The sequence below is a fragment of the Arachis stenosperma genome, chromosome 10 (genome assembly GCF_014773155.1).
Source record: "Arachis stenosperma cultivar V10309 chromosome 10, arast.V10309.gnm1.PFL2, whole genome shotgun sequence".
NCBI classification, from domain to species: Eukaryota; Viridiplantae; Streptophyta; class Magnoliopsida; order Fabales; family Fabaceae; genus Arachis; species Arachis stenosperma.
In genome coordinates, this window is record NC_080386.1 from 124,353,892 (window position 1) to 124,372,250 (window position 18,359).

The 18,359-nt window shown below is 35.1% G+C and overlaps 1 protein-coding gene across 1 annotated transcript; it reads right to left on the reverse strand.

Moving 5' to 3' along the window:
* Positions 1-12,631: 12,631 nt before the first annotated feature.
* Positions 12,632-14,369, reverse strand: LOC130955917 (uncharacterized). Its single transcript, XM_057882918.1, has 2 exons — positions 14,206-14,369; positions 12,632-13,512 (listed from the first exon to the last, which is right to left on the reverse strand). The coding sequence occupies exon 2, from the start codon at positions 13,440-13,442 to the stop codon at positions 12,786-12,788; it is 657 nt and encodes a 218-aa protein (XP_057738901.1). The 5' UTR covers positions 13,443-13,512; positions 14,206-14,369; the 3' UTR covers positions 12,632-12,785.
* Between the last annotated feature and the right edge of the window lie 3,990 nt (positions 14,370-18,359).

Here is an 18,359-nt window from a genome sequence, read left to right on the forward strand (position 1 = left end):
TAAAAGATTTAGTTTTTAAATTTTGATATTAAAAAATAAATTTTTAATTTGAGAATATGTAAATTAGATGAGATTAATGAATGATTTGAAATTAAAAATAAATAAATAATTACAGGGTTGTGGAGGTTTGAAACTCACACAAAATAGTTCATTTTTGTTAAATTAAAAAATCAATTTGTGGGGGTTTTAAACTGTCACAAAAGTGATTTAAAACTGTCACAAAAGTTTAATATAAAATCCCCACTAAACACACACAAAACCCCCACTAAATAAATTGTTGAGGTTTTTAAAAACCGCCACAAAAGATCTCGTGGCACCTCAAATTTTGGGGGTTTTAGAAACCTCCACAAACTATTTGGTGGGGGTTATAAACCTCCACAAATAGGAGAAAAAACCTCCACAAATAAACAAAAATCTTGTAGTGTAATAACGATAATGATTGATGCATATGTTTAAAGGTCTTTTTTTCTATTAAATTCTTGAAATATTCTTATATGTATAACTTTGATAAATTAAAAATAAAATAACTAATTTATATTATGAAAAAAGATGTTGTGGTCCACTATAATTATTATAAAAGTTTAGCTAATATATTACCTAAAAACACAAGTTAAAATTATTAATTAAAATTTTTTTTCAAAAATTAATAATATAAAAGATTAATTAAAACATACATGACATCTTATATGTCGAACTGGTGTCGAACTGAATGCTGGTTAAATATGTTTATAAAAAATTATTAATTTAATCCCTAAATTATATTAGAATTATAGTTTATGTAATTAGAAAAATAAATTAAATTGATATATTTTCATTAACATATCTGATCAATATTCAATTAGATATGTCAAGTATCGTATATGTTGTTAATTAATGTTTTATATTATTAATCATTGATAAAAATTATTAATAAAGTAACCGAAAGACAAACATGATTAAATTATAATTTTTAAAAGACTAATTTAATTAATAAAAAGATATCAAAAAATTTAATTGATAAAATTTTTTAAAAATAAAATTAAAAAATAATCTATTTTTTGAAAACTAATTTAATTATTAACTCAATTATAATCTTAAAATGTATTTTAAGAACACATTATAGGTAAATCTTTATTATAATCAAATTTGAACAGAAAACACGAGTTGGAAAATTCCCCATAGACTATTCAATGCTTTAGTGGAAATTAAGTGCTATCACGTCATGCAGGATTTTTTTAGTGCGAAAAGATCAATTCACATTTGAAATTTCAGCTTCATATAGGAAGTTGCAGTCCAAACACCACAAATATGTTCGAGCTGTACTTTTATTCTTTGTTTTTATTATATGTGGAATTTTCTATTAGAAGTTATATATATTAGTCAATGCAATTACGTAAAGCATGTAAATTACTAAAGCAGAGTATAGTGATATTTAACGTGTTAATCACTTACGATCTATGAAGCACAGACACTTTGGTAAGTTATTGTGTCTGTGTGTCAAACATATTTTAGACACGATATTCACCGATACTTGTCGGACACGCGTGTCTGCTATATTTAACTGTGTCTTACATAAAAGCAAAAAAATTCTTCTCAGATACGGTTTGACATACCTAAATACCATTATATGTCAGCGTGTCCAGTCTTATTCTTAACATATATTCTTAAAATAAATTTAGATATAATATATATAATTATTTATTAAAATAAAAAATATTTTAAATACTTGATATAATTAAAATAAGACATTAAAAATAATTAAAAAAATTAATTTATAATTTACTATCAATAAAATATTAAAATATCATTACGATTTATCTAAAAAATACTTTATATTTTATATATATGCGTGTCCCTGTTTCTCATAAGATTTTAAAATTCGCATGTCGGCGTATTCCGTGTCATGTCGTGTCCCGTGTCCGTGTCAGTGTCCATGAATTTATCACTTTTTTTTTACTTTGATAATTAAAATTTTAAATATTTTTATCAAATTAATGACGAAAAAAATTAGAAAACAATTTGTATGTATCGATGGTATAATTTTCTGTCAATTATGATAATAATTAATGATATAGTTTAACACCTTTTTAATTTTTATTTGTTAGTTCACGAGTACGATTTTTTTTTAAAAAAAAAAAAGAAAAAGATTAGTACATAAAATTTAATAGACATTTCTTCCAAGGTTAAAGATATGTTCATTTAAATTTCAGTTTCGTTGGGTTTTCACTCTATTATTCAGATCATATAAAATGGAGATCAAACCATTCCAAAATTCATATTATCATAGAAAGACTTCGTGTTGGCCATGTGACTTCATATATAGAATTTTGAAAAATAAAAAATAAAAAATAAAAATAAAACAGCAAACAGATACTTTTGTGAATATATGTGAGAAATTCTTGGAGATTAGTAATTTTTAGTATTTTTTGTTATTATTTGACTAGTATAAATATTAAATTGTTTTTAATAAATAAATTTTATTAATTTATGTGTGTAAATTTTAAAAAATGTGAGTATAAACTGTATTAATTTATGTGTGTAAAACTTTAATAAATTTTATATGTACAAATTATATGTTTTTTATGTACAAAATATCTATAAATATGAGTACAAGTTATTATTGACAAAGTGCTGGCCAAAAATAATAATATTTGTTGGTCACGTAACATTGCTCTATATCGTTTGTGTCTCAAAGTTGGGATAAGGCCCGTTTAGGCTATTTACAGCATAGAATTTCTTTGTGAAGAATGCTAAATGACCATCAAAATTTATTATCTTTTACCATCACTTAGTCATCAATGTTTAACGTTATGGATAAAGTATGTTGTTGAATTATTAGACTAAAAGAACTAGAATAAAGGAATTGAATTGATGACTAAGTGATGACTAAAAACAATAAATTCTAATAGCCTCCTAACATTTTTCTTTCTTTATTTATGAAATTAGTTTCTTTTATTCGGTAAAATGTCTACAAGTTTATTCTTATTTTTTATGTTTGGAAAATATTTTAAGAAGTCTCCTAAGAACACAAGGACGAGGTGGTAACAGATGAAATGTGAGGAATAAAGAAGCTTTCTAAGATGGGTAGGAGAAGAGACAAAGTGGGAAGGGGATGAAAGCGCAGAAGAGATGTGGAGGGGGATGGTAGAAGTTATTAGAAGAACAGCAAAAGAAAATTTTGGTGAATCTAGAGGGATATGACCAAGAGACAAGGAGTCTTGGTGGTGGAATGCGAGTATACAAGAAAAGATAAAGGCAAAAATGGAGTGCTTTAAAGAGTGGTCTTTGTACCACAATGCAGATAATTGAAAAAAATATAAGATGGTTAAGAAAGAGACAAAAGTGGCTGTAAGTGAAACAAGAACAAAAGTATATGAGCGTCTCTACCAATCTTTAGGCACGAAGAAAGGCGAAAAAGGTATATATAGAATCGCAAAGAGACGTGAAAGAAGAACGAGAGACTTGGATCATGTTAAGTGCATAAAGGATAAAGACGGAGAGGTTTTGACTCAAGATAAGAAGATTAATGAAAGGTGAAAGAGCTACTTCTACGAGTCATTTAATGAAGGGTAGAAGACTCTTCCAAGCCTTGGTCGGTTATGTATGAGGGAAGATCAAAACTTCGACTACTATTAAAGGTTTTGAGAATTCGAGGTAAAAGGCTCTAAAACGGACGAAAAATGGTAGGGCAATAGGATCCGATAATATTCCGATTAAAGTTTGGAAGGGTCTTGGAGAGAAAGACATCAGTTGGTTGACCAAACTTTTAAGAGGTAAGCATCAAAGTGGTCCCTGAAGTTATCCTCGAGGATCAAAGTAATTCCTGAACTTAAAAATTTGTCGTAATCATCCCTGAACTTGATCTCCGGTACTCAAAGTCATCCTTCCGGTGAATTTCGTCCAGCTGGCGCTACCGGAAAGCTGAGTTGGAGTCGCTGGTGACACGTTAGCAGCTCCAAAACGACGTCATTTGTAGGGTGGCACGAAAATGACATAAAACGACGTCGTTTTATGCCAAAAAAAAACCTCTCCCTCAACGTTACACTAACGTATCGTCTTCCACACTCAAAACACAAACACAACACAAAGCAGAGCTCTCTTTTTCTCTGTTACCCTCTTCACTGGCGCCAGTACTATTGCAGTTACCAGAGCGTATTTCGGTGGAAAACCTAAGCTCCAGAGGATCGCCTTCATCATCTGCATCAGATAGAGAGTTGTGAAGACGGGTTTCTCTAATACAGGTACGTAAAAAAAGATATAAATATGTGGTGAAGCTCTGTTTTTTGAATTTTGTTGTCAATTTATTCTTCACAAGGGGCAAAAACGTTTTCTTGGAGTGTTTTGTGTCAGAATGCATGCTTGGGTTTTGGGGTATTGTCTAAGGTTTGATCAGGAGGAGGTTTCTTAGTGGTTAGGCCAACTAAGGGGATTTTTGTTAAGACGGAAACTTGTTTTTTATGTCCAAGGGTTTACTGCAGTTACAGTTTTAGTTATGGAGTCAGTAAGTTGGTAATGTGGTTGAAGTTTAGGGAGGCTGATATAAGAAAAAAAATTTTGAAATTGCAGATGGGTGATGATTTGATTACCATCCTATTTCACCATGGAGGATCATTCATCAGAAATGTTGATGGGGGTGTGACTTACAATGGTGGAGATGTCTCTGAGTTGCCAGGAGTTGATACAGACAAACTAGATGTCTTCTTTGTCTGAGACTACCACAAGAATCTTGGATATGACAAGGTCACTCAAACATGGTGGCTGGTTCCTATAGGCCCTTGCAAAATGGCCTAAGGGCTATAACAAATGACAAGGAGCTCTTGGAGATGTGCTACCTTGGTCAGCAGAACAAGAGTGTTGTTCATGTTTACTATGAACATGGAGTCTCAGAACCTCTGTATATTGAGGAAGCAGAGGCAGTTTCATCTAAAAAGAAGGAGCTGATGGTGATACAGGATTTGAATCCCACCCCAAACCCCACCACCAATGATGATGCCGAGCCAATTCCCACCACAGCAGCATCTACTCCAACCTCTGCACCAAATGACACCACCATTCCCACCCAAAAACCAGACTCAACTACAAAGCTCCCACCTATTTCAATTACTGTTAGTAAACCAACAAAAAAAAATACACCCCACCCCACTGTAACTCCTATGTCCAACCCCAATCCACCCCCAAAAACAGTGACTCAACCCAGTAATACCAAGCCGAAAAACCCACCAAAAAAAATGTCGCTACCCACTGAAATGCCTAAACCATGGTTGAAATCAAAAGAGACCAAGAAGTCTGCTGTACCAAGGAGAGGGACTAGGAATGTAAAATCTGCAGCACCAAAACCATATGGAAGGAGGCCATTAACAAGAGCAGCTGCTAATAGAACTAGTGTAAGACGTAATGGTAAAGAAAAGCAGCCCCAAACAGAACATGTGGCATTGTCTAGCTCAGAGGATTCCTCAGATAGTGAAGCCAGTGATGGTTGTGAGGAGGATGAACCATATCGGCTTGATGGTGATTTAGTGTCTAGTGAGAAAGATGTGGGTGTGGAGAGATTAGCAGGAAAGAAAAAGACAAATGTGAAATTCAGAACCAGGATAGATAAGAAAACTTCTAAACAAAAGAGGACTGTAATGGTTGAGGATGATGGTCCCGTGTGTGCTGACTCAGGCTCTGAGGATGATGCACGTTTTTTTGGACCAATTCCTAGGTTTGGGTCCATAGGAACATATGATGCTGCCGAAGATGAAGGTTATGAGGAATCTGATGGTGGAGACTCATGGCACTCAGAAGAACTGAAGACTCCTCCAAACTTTGATGATGAATTGGAGGAGGTTGATTCGGATGAGATTTTCCCTGTGTTCAGAGATGGAGGTAGGTTTGGGGAGCTTAGGCTTGCGGTTGGAATGACACTTACTACAAAGATGGAGTTCAAAGAGGCTGTGCATGAATATTGTATACAGGAGGGTCGGAGGATTTGGTTTAAAAAGAATGATAATGTATGGATGAGAGCAGTGTGTAAGGATGAGAACTATGGATGACTTGTGTATGCTGCTAACAACACTGAAAACAATTACTGGCAGATTAAGACGTTCATTGATGATCACAGTTGTGCAAGGAAAACCAAAAATAGATTGGCTAATAGGAAGTGGCTGGCTGGGAAATTGGTGAAGAAGCTACGAAAGTATCCTAACTTAAGACACTGTGAGGCTGCTCAGTATTTTAAGACAAAATGTGACTTAGAACTAAGCAAGTGTTCACTGACTAGGGCCTTAGGAGATGCTAGGGTTGTTGTGTATGGTGATGTTGCTGCCCAGTATAGGATGGTAAGGGATTATGGGCTCACACTGCTTAAGAGTAACCCAGGCTCTACTGTCACAGTTGGAGTTATCCCTCAACCTAACCCTGATGATGAACCAATATTTGAGAAGATGTACATCTACTTGGATGCCTGTAAGAAGGGATTTCTGGCTGGCTGCAGACCCCTCATAGGCTTGAATGGAGTTTTTCTGAAGACCCAGCATCGTGGCCAGATCTTGTCTGCAATTGGACAAGATGCAAACAATTACATATATGTGATTGCATATGCAATTGTCCCTGTTGAAAATACTGAAAACTGGAGGTGGTTCTTAGAATTACTTCATCAAGACTTGGGAGATTATAAGCAAAACAAACTCTGTTTTATTTCAGATATGCAGAAGGTACGTTTTATCCATGTTGTTGTTTTGTTGTTGTATTAGCATGAACTGCTTATCCATGTATTTGTTGTTTTATGCATGTATAGGCTGCTCTGATATTAGCATGAACTGCTTATATATGCTGAACTGCTGTGTATATAATGAACAACTGCTTTACCTAATAGATGGACTACTGCTTGATGAACTGGTATATATAAATTGAACTGATATGTATGTAACGAACAAGGACCAATTTAACGTCACTTATAAAACTTAAGGACCAAATTGATGTCACTAATAAAACTTAAGGGACTACTCTGATGTCACTTATAAAATTTAAGTGATTATTTTGATGCTCAAAACATGTATGTCACCCCTGTTTTCTTTTTTAAATTTAGGGCCTAATCCATGCTGTTAAGGAGGTTTTTTCAGGTATCCATCACAGATTTTGTATGTGACATTTATGAAAGAACTTCAATAAGCAGTGGAAAGATCTCCAACTGAGAGGGTTACTATGGGAGTGTGCAAGGTGCACCAGCCAAGATGGGTTCCTAGAGAGTATAAAAAAGATTGAGAGGGTTAACAAGGAAGCTTGGGAGTATTTGAACAAGTGGCCTAAAGACTCTTGGAGCCGGGCTTTCTTCAGCAATGTACCTAAAATAGACAATATCTACAACAATGCTTGTGAAGTCTTCAACTCAAGGATCAAAGAAGCTAGAGCCAAACCTATCATTACACTGTTAGAGGAAGTCAGACTGTATGCAATGAGGTCAATCGCTAGGAACAAAGTGAAGCTTAGTTCGAACACTGGTATTCTACCACCTATACAACGCAGCAGATTGGAAAAAATAAGGAAGGAGTCAAAGAGTTGGGTCCCGATGTGGTCTGGTGACTCTGAATACGAGAAATTCGAGGTTCATGGGTGGCCAACTAACATGATTGTTTATCTGGGAAAAAGGCTCTGCACATGTGATTTTTGGCAATTGAGTGGTGATATACTTTTACTTGTTTCTTGCTTTGTTAATTTTTTTTTTCTTTACTGTTGGCTTAATATTGGTCATCTTTGGACTTGTGTTAATATTATTTAGGGATGCCGTGTGTGCATGCTTGTGCTTCATTGGCAAGAGTTGGTAGAAGACCAGATGAGTTTTGTCATCAGTGGTTGACAATGGAAGCATATAATAACACATATGCCTTCCATATCAACCAAATTCCAATTCAAGCCCTATGGAAAAAGTTACCACATAACAGACCACAAGCACCTAAATTTAGAAAGAAAGCAGGTCCACTTACAAAAAAAAGAAGACATGATGTAGATGAGGAGCCAAGTGGGGGTAAAAAACAGAAGACGAAGATGAAAAGAATCTATCAAAAAGGTCACTGTCGTTATTGCGGTGAATCGGGACACACCAAGAGAAACTGTGGAAAGAGAGCTACTGATGAGGTGGCTGCTGCTGCTGCTGCTGTCCAACCTCCAGCTGCTAATGGTGGTGAAGCCACCCTTGTCCCAGAACCCCCCACCGAAATTCAGCTTGAAGTCAGTCAACCGCCATTGTCACAAACCGATGACTCTCAAGAGGTTCACAAAATTAAATCACATTCAATCTTATTATGTGCATGTTCTTCTCCACTTTTAGTAACTATTCTACATGTCTTCACTAATAGGTCTTGCCTCCTCCTGTGAGGCCACCAAAACTCCCTCCCAAAAGGAAGTCATTCAAACAAGAAAAGGCAACTCCAGGACCCAGCTTTCAAGCAGCAACCACCCCACCTTCTGCCACCCAACCAGCAACCAGTCAACCCACAACTCTTCCTCCGTCTCATCCTATGCAAGGTGCATCACAGGGGACTGTAACAAGGCTTTTTAACTTCATGAAGTTTGTTCTGAATCCTGGATTCAGACCACCAAGAAACAAAAAATGAAGACTAGGATTATTATGTTTAGGAGAAGATTATTTTGTTTAACTATTTTGATGAAGCAGTGTGCTTTCTGCATTTAGAACCCAAGTGTTGGGAATTTTTTTGTTCAAAACTTGTGTTCTCAATGTGTTGAGAACTTTTGATATACTTGCAGAATATTGCCCTGGCTCTTCCTTGCCTATTTTGAATATGTTTTCTGCATTAAGAATATATGATTATGGAGTATGACCTCATTGAACTTGAGCTATGCCATTTTTTTTTTGTTCTCTGATATCCCATTACGATTTCAAAAATTAGAGGATTCCATTAGTAGTGCAGGAACAATTATTTATATATAACCTCTACTTTATTTAGATTCCAAATTACTCTTGGACAGTCATGTGAAACAGTTTAATCTGCATTCCTTTCAACCAAAATGACAAGTGCAATTACATGAACAGAATAACATATGCATATCACATGTCACTTATTTTTTGGCTAAATACAATTAACTCTGCTGCCTATCCAACCTTAAGACAAGCACAACAACTGTAACCAGCAGCAGCAGCATACATGTAAACACAAAAATCCTCCCATTTTCAGAACTCTAACTTCAGACTCTAGTCTTCCTAGCTTCCAAACAATCTTCATCTTCCATTCTTCGTTGTCATTTGAAGAGCTTGTTCTACCATCACATGTCACCGCATCTTCTTCCAGAATTTTGTCCACCCAAAGAAACAACACGCACCACCTCTTACCTGCAGTCTAAACCCAGGAAAGTGAATCAACCAACTTTACCTCCAGATTTACAACAAAGAACAGCATCAAGCACTTACATTGTAGTTTGGGCAACCCACGAACGGTCTCCCTGGATTAGAATCCATCGATGACCATCGCAACACTGGTCTCGACCCGCATGCACACCATTCTGGCAGACGTGCATCTCTGTTTCTATTCATTCTCCTCATGATACTTCCAAATGATCGTGGGTTGCTGGAGCTTCCAGCTGCGTTGCTAGCGCTAGCCATAATGTCTGGTGTTCGAAGATGAAGAAAGCACTAAAGACTCACCTCTGGTGCGACGGAGAGTGGACGAGAACAGCTTGTGCGATAGAGAAGGAAGGAGAACAGAGTCAATTGGGGGTTAGGGTTTTTAACCTAAAATTAGGGACCCAATTGACTCCAAAACATTTACTAGGCCATGTCAGCTAGCCGTTGCGCTGCTAACGTGTCACCAGCGATACCAACTCAGCTTTCCGGTAGCGCCAGCTGGACGAAATTCACCGGAAGGACGACTTTGAGTACCGGAGATCAACTTCAGGGACGCTTACGACAAATTTTTAAGTTCAGGGATTATTTTGAGCCTCGAGGATAACTTCAGGGACCGCTTTGATGCTTATCTCAAGTTTTAATGAGATTTTAAAGTAAAAAAAGTTGTCATATGAGTGGAGAAAGAGCACATTGGTTCCTATCTATAAGAATAAGGGAGATATACAGAGTTGCGAAGACTATAGAAGGATCAAACTCAAGAGCCATACCATGAAGTTATAAGAAAGGGTGATAGAACGGCGACTGAGACAAGAGACACAAGTATTAGAGAACCAATTTGGTTTTATGTCAAGCAGGTAAACCACTGAAACTACATACCTATTAAGAATGATGAAGAAATGTATTGTAGTAATAAAAGGGATATACATATGGTGTTTATTATTTTGAAAAAACGTACAATAGGGTGTCAAGAGAAGTCTTATGAAAGGTTTTGGAAAGAAAGAAAGTAAGAATCACATATATTCGTATAATTAAAGACATGTATAATGGGGCTAAAACTAAAACTAGTGTGAAGACTCAAGGTGGTGTGACAGAAGAATTTCTTATTGCTATAGGACTACACCAAGGATCATCTTTAAGTCTATATCTTTTCACATTAATTTTGGAAGTACTCACAGAGCATATCCAAGAGCCTTTGCCTGAGTGCATACTTTTTGACGATGATATCGTCCTTATGGGAGAGTCAAGGAAAAACCTAAATAAGAAGTTGGATTTATAAAGAGAAGCTCTAGAAATATATAGTCTGCACATAAGCCGTAGCAAGACGGAACATATGGAACGTAAGTTTGGCCGTCGGAGGAAAAACCCTGATACAAAGGTGAAGATAAACATCTTAGAAAAAATTGAACAGGATGTAAATCATAGAATCCAAGCAGATTGGTCAAAATGGCAGTGTGTGTTTAGTTTTATATGTGACAAAAAAGTATCTTTAAAACTTAGAAGTAAATTCTATCGCATTGCTATCAGACCGACTATGTTTTATGGTACAGAGTGTTGGACGGCCAAAGAGTAGCACGGACATAAGTTAAGTGTGGCAGAGATGAAGATGTTGAGATGGATGAGTGGTCATACACGATTGAATAGAATAAGGAATGGAGATATAAAAGAGAGTTGGAGTAGCACCTATTGTAGAAAAGATGGCAGAATCGCGTCTCAGGTGGTTTGGACATGTGAGAAGAAGACCGACAGGGCACCCAGTCAAGAGGATGGATGATATGAAAGATGGACAATGGGTGAAAGGCAGAGGAAGACCATCTATAAGGTGGTCAAACGAGTTCTACATGTAAACAATCTCTCTGTAGACATGATACATGATAGAGCTTAATAGCGTCGTTTAATCTATGTAGCCAACCCCACCTAATGAAACAAGGTTTCGTTATTATTGTTTATTGTTGAAAAATATTTTAAGATTGCTTAAATGCTCCTCTAGAATCTAGTGCACATAACCGATCATAATTTTTTTTTGTCAATAATATTTTCCAACTCAATAGAATAAAGACTAATTTATTGTCTATCTAAATTTTATTTAAGGATGATTAATAAATTATTGTATACACAAGATAAAATTTAAATAGGACACTCTACTGTATAAATTAGAGTGGTATAGAGAGAGAATATAATTCTTTTTATAGTTATTTTATATTATTTTATTATTATTCAAAATGTGGATCATACTTTTATTAATCTCTCTTTCATTCTGTTAAAGAAAAAATATGTAAACTTACATTTTTACCTTATAATTCACCAATTTAAATTCTAGACCTTTACTTAAACAAACAAGTAAACTAACCATTCGATGAATCTAACCCAGTTATAACCGATCACAATTTGATGATTAGGATTATCAAACATCCCCTTTATATCATTAATGAATATTTAAATATAATAATTATTGCAAGATATGAACATTCGATCAATATCATTGACGCATACTTAAACAAGTATTGGAAGCATCAAATAATCATCACCAAATAAATAACACAACCATATTTCATGTACATCAACGGTTGGCCATTAAATTATTAAGTATAAAATATATGTTAAAATATATATTAAAAAAACACATTTACATACATATTTTTAAAATGTATATAATAATTTGATAAACAAAAATATTATTTGTATAATAAAATTAATCACTGTATATTTATACATAAACATATGTGTTATTTAGTTTATTTTTAATGTCATAAGATAAAATTTAAATTCTAAACCTTTACTTAAACAAACAAGTAAACTAACCATTCGATCCATCTAACCTAGTTATAACCGATTACAATTTGATGATAAGGATTATCAAACATCCACTTTATATCATTAATGAATATTTAAATATAATAATTATTGCAAGATATGAACATTCGATCAATATCATTGACGTATACTTAAACAAGTATTGGAAGCATCAAATAATCAGCACCAAATAAATAACACAACAACTATATTTCATGTACATCAACGGTTGGTCATTGAATTATTAAGTATAAAATATATTTAAAATATATATTAAAATAACACATTTACATACATATTTTTAAAGTGCACATAATAATTTGATAAACAAAAATATTATTTGTACAATAAAATTAGTTATTATATATTTGTACACAAATACATGTGTCGTTTAGTTTATTTTTAATGTGTATTCTGCATTTCAACATATATTTTATACTAGTTGTTGATTTTAGTGGACACGTAGCATAATCTGTTTGTAAATCATATCATCCGAGTTCAAACATGCAATGTTGGAATTAATTAGTTGCGGAACTATATGAAAATTGAAATCATCATGAGAAAAGTCACTAAGAACAAAGAACTTGCAAAAAAGTAAATGACAGAAATTTACAAAAAGAAAGTGCAAGACATTGTTGTCAGACTTAAGAGAGAAAGAGAACTCAAAATACTAAAACTATCCTAGTGAAAGGTTACCAAATTGATGACGATTCTCAGCCATAGTGGCTATCACTTCTCGTGCTTCCTCTGGTGTTTTGTTTCTCAATGTCCCTCCACACGCAACATTAACCCACATCCTTTCCGTGTCTAGCAATCCCTCGTAGAAGTGTTTGATGAGGACATCTTCCGGGGTTGGGAGGTTAGGGTAGCTAGCAATTAATCTGTTGAACCTTTTCCAATAGTTGTAAAGATCTTCACCTTGTGATTGCTTAATGTGAATAATGGCCTTACTTATGGCTCTGGCCCTTGAAGCAGGAAAGAATTTCAGAAGAAACAGTTTCTTGAGATCAACCCAACTTTGCACCACTCCATCTGGAAGATAGAGGAGCCAATCTTTTGCTACACCTTCAAGAGACAAAGGAAATGCGCGTAGCTTAATTTGGTCTTCATTGACGCCTCGGAGTACCATTGTGCAACAAACCATGTGGAATTCCTTAAGATGCTTGTGCGGATCTTCATCGTCCCTTCCATAAAATTTTGGTAGAAGATGGATAAAACCAGCTTTGAGTTCAAAATCTACATCAAGCTTTGGATAGTGGATGGCAAAAGGTTGATGGTTAATATCTTGCAATAGCATTTGCTCTAGTATAGAATTCTTCTTAGGGAGAGCCATTATATGCAAACTTCTGAGAATCGGACTCAAGGGACTCGTTTAGATGTTCAATGGTCCAACCGTGGTCGAACTGGTTTAACAAAATAAATAATAAATCATTTAAATAATCAATATAAATTTCTAGAGATAAGACAACAAATAATTCAACATCAATAAAACCCAGAATTTCACATTGTTGTATAATATCAACTTTTCATTATTAACACTCCAATAGCAAACATTTTTTCCTTTTTTGATAGTTAGCCTAAAGGCAGAGACCAATAAATAAACAAAACTACTATTAAAACATCAACATCTAATTGGAAGCACCTACATATTAGCAACACCATATGTTACTTTAAATTTCTATCCATCTAATGAAAGTTCATTCAACTCTCCAATTGCAAACAATTACCAAAAAGAGGAACATCATAAGTTAATTAACAAGTATGAACAACAACAATGCAAATCTGAATTTGAATTTTAATGTGATTCTCACTTGGAGTCCATAACAGGTTGCCAAGTCAAAAGCCAAAGCAAGTTTATAACAAAATTAGGTCATAGTTTCTATCAACAAAGTGAAGCACATGCACATAAACACACAAAGAGATAATTGAAAAATGATAATCCCTGAAACCATGGAATCCATAGATCATAAGCAACAGAAAGAAACAACAACACTAAACCAAAGGCACATATACAACACCAAAAATAGCAAGAAGCCAACAACCATTTAGAACGATTGAGAACGTAGAAGAGGAGGGAGAAGAGGAGAAGAACTCACCGGAAGTTGGATTCGCGAAGAAGGAAGAGAAGAACGACAATGCGTGGAGCAGAAGCTAGCAGGGACGACGGACCAGCAGTGAAGAGAAGGAGAGAGAAGGAAGAGAAAGGCTTACTTTGGTAAATTTTTTTTAAAACCTAATTTTTTAAAGGTTGTGGTTAGGGGCTGCAAGGGGGAAAGTCCGGCCCGTCCTATTCGTCTCTGCTTAAAAAAGCAGTTTTATTAGTCCAAAAAAAAAAAAAAAAAAAAAGCAGTTTTAGAACTTTTTTTGGTTCTATTTAATGACGGGTTGGTGGGTTTGACCCGTCAATATTTTTTTTAATCATTAAATATTAAATAATATATAATTTTATAAATATTTTGATAAATTTATAATTTTTAAAAATATAAAAAAGTATAATTTATAAATTAATAAATATTAAAAATTATATAATTATAAATATATAATAAACATAATCATAAATCAAATTTTTTAAAACAAAATAATAAAATTAACATTGTTCAAAATAAAATAAACATTGTCCAAAACATATAATTAAATATCTACAATTTTATAATTAATCAAACGTAAAACATAATCCAAAACATTAAATTAACGCATACCAGATTAACAGCTGCAACGACCAGGACAGACGAGACGAGGAGCACCGGCAATGTCTAAACGACAGACTAAGAGAGGACAGAAGAACAACGCCGATGACCAAAAGCCCAGGACCGACGAGAAGTGGCAACGATGGCTAAACGGAGCAGCGACATTGCTCAGGACCCAGGAGGACCGAGGAGCAACCATGGGAGCAGCCTGTGACGAGGAGCGCCGCAACTGTGGTGCCAAACTGTCAGCCAGGTGCGATACTGCGAGCTCAGGGCCTGACGATGCGATGGCGGCGAGACGACGTGACTCGCTAGCGTTATCGTGAGCGCCACTGCGTGAACGAAGTCGAAGAGCAACGGGCCAACGGCGCTAATAGGGACGCCGGATGCTGGACGCAACAAGGTTGGGGCGGCTGGTGTGACGGTGTGAGTGTGTTGTGTTGTGTGAATGTGTGACTTGTGTCCGAGTGTGAGAGAGAGAGTCGATTAGGATAGGGTTTCTGTTCGGTCCGATCGAGAATGCTGGGTTTTGGTCCAAAAATTTGCAAAAATGCCCTTGGCAAAAAAAAGTACTAGATCCACTGGGGAAATCCGTCCCGCCCTGCCAAAACCCAAAGTTTAAGCGGTGCAGGTTAGGCAGATTTTTTAAGTATGGCGGTCTTAGAGTTTCAACCTAGCCCATTTTTTTAGCAGGTTACGCGAACCGATCCAGCAAATTTAGGCCTGTTTGCCACCCCTAGTTGTAGCGTCTGTGTTGATAAATTAAATTAAAAATATTTACCAAACCAAATCGAAAAGTGTAGTAACAACAATAGTTCAACGTTAGAAAAATTTAAAGTGTGTTTAGATTTTGGAAAGTATTAAGGTGAGAAATAATTCTATTTCTATTAAAGAAGTAAATTCTAATTTTATTTTAAATTTAAATTTATAATTTAGAACAATCCATGTACTTCAATGATGGTCATTGGATTATTAAATATAAAATACATGTTAAAATATAAAATATATATTAAAATAATACATTTGTACATATTTTTAAAGTGTAAATAACAATTTGATAAACAAAAATATTATTTGTACACTAAAATTAGTCACTATATATTTGTGTATAAATATATATGTCGTTTAATTTATTTTTAATTTGTATTTCGTATTTTCAACATATATTTTATATAATGACTAATTTTAGTGTATACGTAGCATAGTCAATTTATAAATCATATCATCCGAGTTCAAACATGCAATCTTGGAATTAATTAGTTGCGGAACCATATGAAAATTGAAATCATCATGAGAAAAGTCACTAAGAACAAAGAACTTACAAAAAAGTAAATGACAGAAATTTACAAAAGGAAAGTGCAAGAAATTGTTGTCAGACTTAAGAGAGAAAGAGAACTCAAAATACTAAAACTATCCTAGTGAAAGGTTACCAAGTTGATGACGATTCTTCTCAGCCATAGTGGCTATCACTGCTCGTGCTTCCTCTGGTGTTTTGTTTTTCAATGCCCCTCCACATGCAGCATTAATCAACATCCTTTCCCTTTGAAGCAATCCCATGTAGAATTGTTCGATGAGGACTTCTTCCTTCATTGGGAGGTTAGGGTAGCTAGCAATTAATTTGTTGAACCTTTCCCAATAGTTGTAAAGATCTTCACCTTGTGATTGCTTAATGTGAATAATGGCCTTACTTATGGCTGTGGCCCTTGAAACAGGAAAGAATTTCAGAAGAAACAGTTTCTTGAGATCAACCCAACTTTGCACCACTCCATCTGGAAGATAGAGGAGCCAATCTTTGCTTCACCTTCAAGAGACAAAGGAAATGCACGTAGCTTAATTTGGTCTTCATTGACGCCTCGGAGTACCATTGTGCAACAAAACATGTGGAATTCCTTAAGATGCTTGTGCGGATCTTCATCGTCCCTTCCATGAAATTTTGGTAGAAGATGGATAAAACCAGCTTTGAGTTCAAAATCTACATCAAGCTTTGGATAGTGGATGGCAAAAGGTTGATGGTTAAGATCTGGCAATAGCATTTGCTCTAGTATAGAATTCTTCTTAGGGAGAGCCATTATATGCAAACTTCTGAGAATCGGACTCAAGGGACTCGTTAGAATGTTCAATGGTCCAACCGTGGTTGAACTGGTTTAACAAAATAAATAATAAATCATTTAAATAATCAATATAAATTTCTAACGACAATAAATAATGCAACATCAATAAAACCCAGAATTTCACATTGCTGTATAATGTCAACTTTTCATTATTAACACTCCAATAGCAGACATTTTTTTCTTTTTTGATAGTTAGCCTAAAGGCAGAGACCAATAAATAAACAAAGAAAACTAGAAAAAGAAGAAAAAAATTACTATTAAAAAACCAACATCTAATTGGAAGCACCTACATATTAGCAACACCATATGTTACTTTAAATTTCCATCCATCTAATGAAAGTTCATTCAACTCTCCAATTGCAAACAATTACCAAAAACAGGAACATCATAAGTTAATTAACAAGTATGAAGAACAACAATGCAAATCTGAATTTGAATTTTAATGTGATTCTCACTTGGAGTCCATAACAGGTTGCCAAGTCAAAAGCCAAAGCAAGTTTATAACAAAATTAGGTTATAGTTTCTATCAATAAAGTGAAGCACATGCACATAAACACGCAAAGAGAGAATTGAAAAATGATAATCCCTGAAACCATGGAATCCATAGATCATAAGCAACAGAAAGAAACAACAACACTAAACCAAAGGCACATATACAACACCAAAAGTAGCAACAAGCCAACAACCATTTAGAACGAATGAGAACGAAGAAGAGCAGGGAGAAGAGGAGAAGAACTCACCGGAAGTTGGATGAGCGAAGAAGGAAGAGAAGAACGACAAGGCGTGGAGCACAAGCTAGCAGGGACGACGGAGCAGCAGTGAAGAGAAGGAGAGAGGAGACTATGAGAGATCTATATAATGTGACCAATGGACTTTGAATTTGGCCCAAGAAAAAAAAAATTCAAACAGTTATTTTAAAAAATTTACCATTACAATCCTAATTTACCAAGGAAATTAGAAACTTTTTCATTGGTCATTATCGTCTACCCCTGTAGTCCCCTCCGCCATCACCATTGCGAGATCGTCATCAAACAACCATCTACATAGTTATTAAAATAATTATCCAGCTACATAATGAAAATGGTCATCCAACAGTTATTAATTATATATACTTAACTTGAATCAAACAAAATAACCATCTAATTAAGAATTAAAATAACCATCTACATATCTAGTAAATTAAAAGTCCAGCACATTTGCGGGGTAGAGAGAGTCGACGGCGACGCGTGTAAACAAGGGAGGAGATCTGGCGATAGAGCAGCCATGCAACGACAACTTCGGCTCGGCGAGGTTGCGAATCTGCTCCATGGGCTTCGAACCCAAACGCGCAGCAACTAGAGATGGAAGAGGAGGAGGAGTCAAATTGGTGGGTCCTGTATGGCCGGTGGCAGATGGGCAGCGGTAACGAGGATGCACGGGGCTGCTGCGGTGCAATCTTCCGTTGCTACAACG